General features: G+C 37.8%; 1 protein-coding gene across 3 annotated transcripts in view; it reads right to left on the reverse strand.

Annotated features, from left to right (window-relative positions):
• KNG1 (kininogen 1) overlaps positions 1-11,112 on the reverse strand; it is a 31,684-nt gene that overhangs the window by 17,725 nt on the left and 2,847 nt on the right. For all 3 annotated transcript variants that reach the window (XM_012641114.1, XM_012641106.1, XM_012641098.1), the window contains exons 2-5: positions 10,907-11,017; positions 8,949-9,033; positions 3,917-4,089; positions 2,682-2,789 (exon numbers count right to left, since the gene is read on the reverse strand). In XM_012641114.1, coding sequence (XP_012496568.1) covers positions 2,682-2,789; positions 3,917-4,089; positions 8,949-9,033; positions 10,907-11,017 — 477 coding nt within the window. The remainder of the gene's footprint in view (positions 1-2,681; positions 2,790-3,916; positions 4,090-8,948; positions 9,034-10,906; positions 11,018-11,112) is intronic.

The following is an 11,112-nucleotide window of genomic DNA, read 5'->3' on the forward strand; positions in this document are numbered from 1 at the left end:
TGTATCTTGTGATATATCTAAATAGATTTTTTTCAAGAGAATAGCCAAATATCTTAGCATTCTTCCCTTCTACATAAATTTGTGACAAACTTTATTTCCTTTTTCCTAATTTGTCTATGGTCAATATTTTAAAATATAGCTTTTAAACCTATCTGAAATTAATTTTGATGTATCTTGTGATATATCTAAATAGATTTTTTTCAAGAGAATAGCCAAATATCTTAGCATTCTTCCCTTCTACATAAATTTGTGACAAACTTTATCCCATAATAATTTCTTAAAAAAATCTGTTCTTTATTTTTGTACCAACCCTATCATATTTTAACAGCTGTAGCTGCATATTAAGTTTAAATATGTGATTTATTATTCTAACATTTATATCTACAAAACAAACCTTAGAATAAATTTGTATGAAAAACTTACATTATCAGATTGATTGGAGTTACATTACACTTTTAAATTAATATGAGGAGAATTGGTATATGTACTACATTTAGTCTTTTTAGTCAAAAATTTGGTATGCCTCTCTAGTGTGTATAGTATGTATAAATGTTATGTATACTATTTGCTGTGGGTTTCACATAGACATTCTTTATCATGTTAAGGAAGCATCCTTACATTCCAAATGCCCTTGACAGAGTTTTTTGTTTCTTTTAAATAAGGAATGGGCATTGAATTTAGCAAATGCTTTAGAATACATAAGGGCTGTCCGGAAAGTATCCAGCCATTGTTAATATAACGAGAACAGTTACATGGCTAGATACTTTCCAGACAGCCCTCGCATATTAAAATATCATATCATGTTTTCTCAGTCTAATCTGTTTGTTGCTTTGACAACTTTTCTGATAGTAATCTCTAGATTCCTAGACTCAACTCTATTTGTGTGTTAATTATTCTTTAAGTATGCATTTGTATTCTATTCCTAGTTTAAGAATTCTACATCTATACTTGTAAGTGAAATTAGCCTAAATTTATTCATAATATTCTCTTATATTTTTATACTTCTCTGTATGCTTTACTATGTTGCCTTTTTTATGCATTTGATTTTTTTTCTTACTCCAAGAAGGATCATTTGGATGTTTTTATTAACACTACTGCTTTCTCTTTTCTAGTTTATCAATTTTGCTTTTATCTCTTTTGTTTCCTCTTCTCTCCTTGCTTTCCTTCTTTATTATTCTTTTTTTACCCCCAAATTTCTTGAGACCTAGATATGAGGTTTTGTTGTTTGTTTGTTTGCCTCTATTTTTAGATTATGAAATCATGTAAAACCATGAATTACCTCTGAATGTTCTGGCAACATTATATGGAACTCTCATTTCTGTTGTTTTATTTTTTATTTTTTTTCTTATTCAAGAAAAACCCTAACTTTTTCAGGAATTGCTGAATTCTTTTCTATAGTGGCGGCACCATTTTACATTACCCCTAGCAATGTATGAAAGTTCCAGTTCCTCCACATACTCTCCAATACTTGTTATTTAGCAGACAAAAGGGGCTCTTTATATATTTTACATATTGAACCCTTAACAGAAACATGATTTGCAAATACTTTCTCTCATTCTGTGGGTTGTCTTTTCACTTTCTTGATAGTGTCCTTTTTACCTTTTCTCCAGTTATGAAATAAACATATGCTCAATTAGAAAATTTGGAAAGTATTAAAAAGTTCCAAAAAGTATAAAGAATCAGAAAAAGCATTCATAATTCCAACTGAAAGTTAAATATAATCTATATTTTAGCATATTTGTTTTCCATCACTTTTTATATTTATATTTACTTTATATATTTGAATGAATCTTTATGTATAGTTTTGTATCCTGTTTTTTTTTTTGTTTTTTACTTAGCATATTGTAACTATTTTACTATGTCACTAAAAGCTCTATAAAAATTTCTGATAGCTGCATCATATTCTACTGTATGGATATATTATAATTTATTTAACCATTTCCTAATGTTGCATAAATAATTTATTTACAATGTTTTCCTATTAAAAAAACAACACTGAAATGAACATCGTGTGGTCTGGACTCCTTATATAATAGAATTAGAAGCAGAATTACTAGATTAAAGGACTTGCAGCAATTCCTTGATTAAAGCAACATCTTCTGCTCAAAGGCAAATGTCCCTAAGCAGGTGTCCTGTCTTAGCCGTTTTACATTCACTAGCCACTGCCACCTCGATATACACCATTTTAGCATAATTTTGGTTCCAGTAACAAGATAGCATCTGGGGAAGCGCCACTAGGGATAGAGACTCAGGTTGTGTTTATTAAAGATAAAGGTAGGGGAGGGAAGGTAAGAAAACAAGCAGAGTAAAGTCTGAAGTGAGGAATTGTCCAGGGTAGAGCAAGGGAACACTACATGGCACTGAGCAAATGGGGAAGAAAAGGAGACAGGAAAATGTGAAGATATAATAAACATAAACTTGACAATTTCACCATTTTGTCCCTAGTCCCTGGTTATACTCTGTAAATACTTACTGCTAGATACGCAGATTCTTTGACTAGGAAGGTGAGGCAGCTTTACCAGTGACGTGAGCATTAGGTTTCCCAAGTGAATGTGAATGTGATTGCTGAATGTCACCTAAAATTTAAGTGACAGTCTAAAAAACAGCTTGGTAGTTCCTATGCCTGCAAAAACTGTAAATAAAATGCTAAAAACTTTATAATTAATTTTTTGCCTACTTACACCATCCAAAAGGGCCTTGCATTCTGGAGTTAAGAACTGAAAATTCTCCTTGGAACAATTAGTTTGCACAACTGAGTAGGTCACTCGAAAGTTCCATCCAGCCACCACCTGCAATGATTTGGGATTGACTATTTAAAGGGCAGTTTAAACATTCTTCACAGTGATAAATAAATGTTACAAGGAGTTTAGAACACTGCAGGGCACATAAGTGCACAAGAAATATACACTATTTATTATTACTAGGCAAAAATATTACTGAATAAGTACTGTGCAGCTTGAGACTCTCACACAACACACACACACACACACACACACACACAAACACACCCCTTCATCCATGTGAAAATAAAAAGCAATATATAGATGAAGTTACTGTATTTCCTGAAGACCTAATAATATTTCCTCTGACAGGCTGCAGAGAGAAAACGTTTTGCTGAATTTCATAATAATGCTTTTCTAGATAGATAAAGAAAACTTTGGAGAGAAGTGGCCTTTGCTGGTGGATTCTCACACTCCCAGATAACCAGGTGGTACGATTTCTCCTGCTTTATTCTGGGTTGGTCCTACCCCAATTGCTGTATATGGACATAATTGAGTAAAACATACATCTTGCATGAAAGCAAGTTGTAAAGTCTATTAAATGCAGGGAATGTTACTGACCAAAGCGAATCACTCATAATGTGGGGCTGAATTACAAGGGATCCCGTCAACTATCAGAAAAGGCTGAGCGAAATGAATCAATAAAAAGACCAGATTTACAGATATTTACTTTTTTTGTCCTGATGATATGGAAACTACAACTTAGGGGGTACCCAGAAAACCATGTCAACCATTTTACACTCGATTTAGTATCTTGGAGCTATGTTTAACTCGTGAGAGCTAGGTGATGATATAGTTTTCTTAAAACCTTAAGGCCAGTATGACTTTTCCATTTCACTGTCTCTGGAAAGAACATGTAATGATGACCACTCATTTGTTAAAAACAAACTTAAAGGAAGGGGGTCTGATAGCCACCTTTTTCCACTTTACATATTGCACCATTCTACTCACTGTGACTAAAGAGAAAGCCCTTTGCATCCTGTGCTGGTCATGTGAACACACAGAAGAACTCACCCCCAGCCATGTGATAGTACATTTTCCTTTGGCCAATGGCTTCTTGTAGGTAATGAAACCCTAAACGTAAAGATCTAATACTTTTAACAATGCTGCGTGACATGAAAACTTAAAGAACAAACCTGTCTTTGAGCCCGTTTTACTTCACCAAGAGTAAAGAGGTAGGAACGATCAGTGTTGTTATTAAAATGTTGAATGCCGTGTCTCAGAACGGGCTCCAGGTCGGGGTTGTCCGTTGATATGGGATGTACACAACCACGGCAGTCATACTGGGCTGTCACCACAGGGCCCTCGGCTTAACAAAAAGCAGACAAAAAAGCAACATTAATGATCAAAATGAGCATTCAGATATATTGCCCCAAGCAAAGAAGATAATTTAGAAGGCCCTGATAAACTTTCTAGTAAATCCTAGTAGGCATAGAAGAAAAGAGGACACAAAACTGCTTTTTAGTCAGAGGAAAAAATAAACACCTATCATTCATTCAGGAATATCTTATATTCACAATATCCTGCATAATTATTTTAAATTTATTTTAAAGTAATCTTAAATTATAGAAGTTATATATGAATTCATCCTTTTATAAAAAATTAAAACATTATAGATTTAGTATTATTTATTTTTCAGTGTTAATGAGAGCTCCTAGGCCAGGTGTGGTGGCTCAAGCCTGTAATCCCAGCACTTGGGGAGGCCGAGGTGGGCAGATTGCTCGAGGCTGGGAGTTGGAGACCAGCCTGGACAACATAGTGAGACCCTGTCTTCACAAAAAATAAAAAAAGACAAAAAAATTAGCCAGGTATGGTGGCATGCTACATGAGAGGCTGAGTCAGGAAGATCGCTTAAGCCCAGGAATGTGAGGCTGCAGTAAATTATGATCAGGCCACTGCACTCCAGCTTGGGTGACAGAGTGAGACCCTGTCCCCGTCTCTAAACAAACAAACTCCTTGAAGCTCACCTTGGGGTTTAATATATTTTGTGTTGATTCAGTCTGACAAATATATATATTTTTTCATCTGCTGTAACATGCTGGGTGCTGAGCAAGACTACATGGATGCATTAATGTGTTAGTGATGGTCACTGCTGTGAAGGAAGCGACTGTCCAGTGGGAGACAGAGATCATTCCAATGGATTAAGCAAGAGCTTAGAAAGGCAGGAGCCCAGAATTGAGGTCTGGGCAGACTTTTCTAAGGAAAAGATGAGATGTCTGAATGAAGGAGGATGAAGAGCTGTCAGCCCAGCAACAGGAGTTGTGAGAGCGCAGGGAGAAGGGTGTGGGGCTGCTGAGAAAGCAGGATGAGTCAAGGCCCAGTTGTGTGGGATGTGGTGGGTACACAGGGAGGGGAAGATTGAGGTGTGAACAATCAGTAGACAGAATCCTGTGCTGTTGAGCCTACACCTCACTCTCTAGGCCCGGGGTTACTAATTATATTCAAAGGGTCATGGGCTCTTTGGTGAATCTGATGAAAGCTATGGCCCCCTCCTCAGGGGATTGTACACACTCATAACATTTTTCACATAATTTCGGGGTATTCATAGACCCTCTGAAGTGAATTAAGAATGGTCTGGTAGAAGAATGGGGAACCACTGAAGAGTTTCTAATAACACAATGTAAAATAATTAAAAAGGAGTTTGTATTAATATTCAATTCCCAGGTAACGTTCACAACAGCTAGCCCTGACCTACTGGTCAATAGAGGCAAATGCCATAAAAAGGGAAAGGCAGCAGCAGAGTGAGTGGTGCACCTGGCAGGGCCCACCTGGGAGGCCTCGGCTTCTTTCCCCAGTGAGCTCTCACTGCCTGCCTCTGTGAGAGCCAAGCACAATCAGGAGGCCACCAGTGCTGGACGGGGCTGTCGCTCAGTTCTTAGCAGGTCAACAAAACTGGCAAACATTTCTTGAATTTCTCTTCATAAATATGCATGTCAGGAAAACATATATTGGGTGAATATGTCTAGCTTTTCCCTTTCCTCCCTTTGCAGAAGTTATGTTGAATCAGCATAATGGGCAGAGGTAAAAAACTGTAGGGGAATTCCATGCAGAAGATGAGAGAAATACTGATAATTACTGAACAGGAAAGATGGACACAGAAGGTAAAAGGGAGATGGGGAAAGGACCAGAGGCTGGTTTGCCTAGTCTCAAGGGCCAGCTTTTATTCAGAAGATTGACTAGGGGTAAGGAAGAGAAGGACAGCTTTTTGAAGCTGAAAGGAGTAGGGAAAGATGTACACTCAGTTTTTCTGAGTGACGATGATTTTTCAGCCTACCCTGACATTTCTACAGAGATGTCTTTAAAATTAAAATAAATATTTTTAATGACTTGTGATTTCTTTTGTATTTGGAACTTTTTTTTTTTTTTGAACACAACTTCTTACAAGAACCAGAACCCCAGGGATATAATTTTTGTGGGTTCCATGTGGATGACTAAGGCCAGTATACAGAACAGTTCCCATCAATGGTGATTGATGTACAATAATGAAGCTGAAGATGCTGTCCCAGAGCCCTCATATGCTAAAGCTCTACTTTGCAGAAGGCAATTCCTGGAAGGCTTTTGTCATTCACATCACCTAGATGTGTCCATTCCTCTGTACTTGGCACCTCTGCCACATTAGAGAAGAAGCTAACAGTGGTTTTATCTGTTGATAAGTTGCTCCATAATTATATTCTTAAGGAATTAATTTATTTAGGGTCTATTTTACCAACTCTACCAGCTGTGGGATTTTGAGCAAGTTACTTAACTGCTATGGACTTCAGTTTCCTCATCTGTAAAATGGGATACTAATACCCACCTCATAGAGTTGTGAAAGCTACAAATACTGATGAAACAAATTGAAGAGGACACAAATGGAAAGACATCCCATGCTCATGGATTGGAAGAATTAATATCATTAAAATGACCTTACTGCCTAAAGCAATATAGAGATTCAATGTAATTCCTATCAAAATATAATGTCATTTTCCACAGAAATAGAAACAAAATCCTAAAGTTTATATGGAACCCCCCCCCAAAAAAGATCCAGAATAGCCAAAGACATGCTGAACAAAAAGAACAAAGCTGGAGGCATCACACTACCTGACTTCAAATATATTACAGGTCTATAGTAACCAGAACAGCATGACATTGGCATAAGAATAGACACATAGACCAATGGAACAGAATGGGGAACCCAGAAATAAATTCACATATTTACAGCCAACTGATTTTCAGCAAAAAGGGCCAAGAACATATACCAGGGAAAGGACATCCTCTTCAATAAATGACACTGTGAAAATTGGATATCCATAAGCAAAATAATGAAATTGAACTCCTAAATCTTACCATATACAAAAATCAATGCAAGATAGATTAAAAACTTAAAGTTAAGATCCAAAACTATAAAACAACTAGAAGAAAACTTAGGGGAAATACTTCAGGACATTATTTGTAGGCAAAGATTTTATGGCTGGGACCTTAAAAGTACAGACAACTAAAACAAAACTAGATAAATAGAACTATATAAAACTAAAAAGCTTCTACACAGCAAAGGAAATAATAAACACAGTGAAGAGATGACCAATTTAATGACAGTAAATATTTGCAAACTATTCATCTGATGAGGGACTAATATCCAGAATATACAAGGAACTCAAACAGCTCAACAATAAAAAAACCAAATAATCCCATTAAAAAGTGGACAAAGGATCTGAGTAGACATTTCTCAAAAGAAAACATACAAATGGGCAACAGGTGTATGAAAAAATGTTCCACATCACTAAGCATCAGGGAAATGCAAACAAAAATCACAATGAGATATCATCTTACCCAGTTAGAATGGCTATTAGTAAAAAGAAAAAAGTGACAGATGCCGGTGAGGACATGGAGAAAAGGAAACACTTATGCACTGTTGGTGAGAATATAAATTAGTAAAACCACTATGGAAAACAGTATAGAGAGTTCTCAAAAAACTAAAACTAAAACTACCAGATGACCCAGTAATCCCACTACTGGATAAGAAATCTATCTATCAAAGGGATACATGCACTCATGTTTATCACAGCACTATTCACAATAGCAAAGATATGGAATCAACCTAAGTTCCCACTGATGGAAGAATGGATAAAGAAAATGTGATATACATACACAATGGGATACTATTCATTCATAAAAAAATGAAATTATGGCATTTGTAGCAACACAGATGGAACTGGAGGTCATATTATATAAGTGAAATAACACAGGCAAAGAAAGCAAAAAGTTCGCATGTTCTCATTGATATGCATGGAGCTAAAAAACTTAATCACATGGAGATAAAGAACAGAATGATAGATCCCAGAGGGTGGGAGAGGGACATGAACAGAGGTTGGTGAATGAGTACAAACTTACAGTTAAATAGAAGAAGTAAGTTCTAATGTTCAACAGCAGGCTAGGGTGACTATAGTTAGTAACAATATAATTTACATTTCAAAGTATCTAGAAGAGAGAACTTGAAATGTTATCAACATGTAGAAATGATGATGGATACTTCAAATACCCTGACTTTATCATTACACATTCTGAGCATGTACCTCATCAATACTTAAAATATTATGTATCAATAAAAGAAAAAAGGAAGTTAGTTTATGTAAAGTACTTAGAACCATGGCTGGGACATAAGCAATCAATAAATGTTAGCTATTATTAATATTTTTATACTGATTGCCATTAATGCATTGTTATGACTGCTAAGCATTATTCCTTCAGGTGTATCATTTCATTTCAGTCTCACAACAATCCTGTGAAGTGGGAAGTACTATTATCTACCTTTTCGAGACAAGGAAAAGGAAAGCCAAGAAGGTGAGGAGTTCTGAAAGACTCCAGGCCAGGTCTGACCTCAAAGCCTGTGCTTTTCTCACTCTAGGATGCTGCCTACAATTGAGGGCAGGTGTGTGTCTTCACATCCTTTTGCAGAGCCCTGGAGGCACATGAGGAAGAGTTGGATAGTCCTGAGGGGATGATTGTCACGAGCCTGGCCCAATGTCAGGCCCCTGCCGCTCCGCCCGACCCATGCCCGTACGCTTCGTGATGCTACAAATGGCATTAGGAGCCTCTGGGAAAGGGCGGCAGCCTGGGCCACGTTGTGTTCTTGGCACACATAAGTTGTTAATTCCTCCCCAGGGCAGTGCCACCAGATGTATCAGCTACCTGGAGTAATCTGGCAGGTCTGGGTAGCCACGGAAAATACTTCATTCCTCCTCTTCGCCACGGTCGCTGTGCATTCTCCTGTGGCCTAAGAAGAAAAGAAAGAGACCATTTTTCCTAATCTTTCAGATGGAAGTGTCCACCTAGTACTGTTGCTAAACATGACTTTCCTTTAAAAAGTAACAAAACTTGCGAAGATTTTATCCAAAAGAGATTTCAGACATGAGAATGAATGTTTTTGTAGCCTAATGATTATTTTTATAAGCCACTGATATTCGTGAGACATCAGAGGAATGGTAGTATAAATGGTGGTTTATAAGCTTGAGTCTTTGCTTCAAGCCCTGGAGATATTTCTTTTTCACCAAGATGTACACAGTGTCTTAGAATCAGCCCGCTCTACTCTCCTCTTGATTTACTCTCAATTTCAGTGGATCAATATTATTCACATAAACTTCAGTTTAACTTATTAGAAAGAGCAAGGACCTTGGTGTCAAAGTGTCATCCAGTTCCAGCTCTGCCACTTGCATCTCAGAGTCTCAGTTTACCCATCTTACAGGAGGCACACGACATCTATCTCATAGGGCTGTTGTGAAGAGTAAATGTGCAAACACACATAAAGCGCTTAATAGAGGCCCACCACATGGTAGGCATTTAATAGGCAGCCATTTAACTGTTACTGTTGAACAGTGTTGTTGTTTTTTTTAATTACATTTCCTGAATGTAGGATTTCTAATTTCAAAATATGGGCTTTATGAAGAGAGGGGGAAATGTCCTTGGTGATTAAAAATGGAGAGAAGGAAGGAAAGGGAGGGAGGGAGAGAGGAAGGAAGGAAGGGTGGGAGAAAGAAAAGAAAAGACAAGAAAAAAGAAAAGAAAGAAGAGAAAAGTTGGGCCTCATCACAATGATTTCAAAGGCTCCTTCCAGTTCCAGCATTCTGTGGTTTGATGGTAACACCATTCTGGAAAGTAGGAAGCCCAAGATCAAAATGCCAACAGATTCAGTTCTTGGTGAGGGCCCTCTGCGTGGCTTTCAGACAACTACCTTCTTACCATATCTTCACATGATGGAAAGAGGTGTTTTTTGTTTTGTTTAGTCTTGTCATTCTTCAGCTGTATCTACTGCAATTCTCCTAAGTGACAGACACTATTCTATCAGGATACAGCACATTTCTCTTCATCCCCACAGCCTGCGGAGGCAGGCAGTATGGGGCACAGCAGCTAATCATTCCCGCCTTACAGATGAGATCCTTGAGAAACAGAACCAGCACTTACAATCCTGGTCTCCTGACTCAGAGTCCAGCGCTCTTTAGTAAGTGCAGATGACTAGGGCTCATCTTTTATAAGAGAGGCTTGCTTCTGAGGCAGATACCATTTGCAATCTTCCTAAATTAAGGCAAAACAACCAGCTGTGGTGTGCCAGGCACATACGTTAGCAGTTTGGTTAAAACAGCCATTGTTCACAAGGTCATTTACATAATTTTCCTCATTATGTTTTCCAACAACCTGATGAGGTCAATGTAATCTCCCTTTTATAGGGGAGAGCACCAGTTCAGAGAGGTCAAGCAGTGTGCCCACCATCACACAGCTAATTGGAGGAAGGGTGAAGATTTGTACTCAGGCCTGTGCAATTGAAGCACCCACCCTTCCCCTCACCAGCCCTTCAGCTTGGCCCAAATGTTGATCTGTTTTCTCTATGGGACCTGACCCACACGCCCCAGTCCATCACTGGAGCTGTCTTCTCATGGGAGGGCTTTCTCCACATTTAACTGCTGGCTTCTCCATACTTTTTCTGTCTATACAAGAACATGGCTATCAAGCATCTGACTTTTCTACACATTTCAGGATTTATGTGCATCCCTCATAAACAGGCTCACTAATATTAGTCATCCCTGCACAAGCAAAGAAAATCTGGCAGACTTGATGGAGAAAACTGGAGGCTTGAAAACTGTCAACACACTTACAGCTTCTGCAGCTTCCTTGTAGTCACAATCCTGCCAGGTTTTGCCACTTTGAACAGGACAATCACCCTCCTTGACTTGGTACTTAAAGGAATAAAATGTGTCAGGGTTAACCTGAAAAAAGCAACCAGAGATATTAGGGTTCATTTGCTGATCCAACAGCAAATAATTTGAGTGGGTTCTGGTATAGTTATGAGTATTAAATATAA

The sequence above is a fragment of the Propithecus coquereli genome, unplaced genomic scaffold (assembly GCF_000956105.1).
Source record: "Propithecus coquereli isolate 6110/MARCELLA unplaced genomic scaffold, Pcoq_1.0 Scaffold10, whole genome shotgun sequence".
Classification (NCBI taxonomy): domain Eukaryota; kingdom Metazoa; phylum Chordata; class Mammalia; order Primates; family Indriidae; genus Propithecus; species Propithecus coquereli.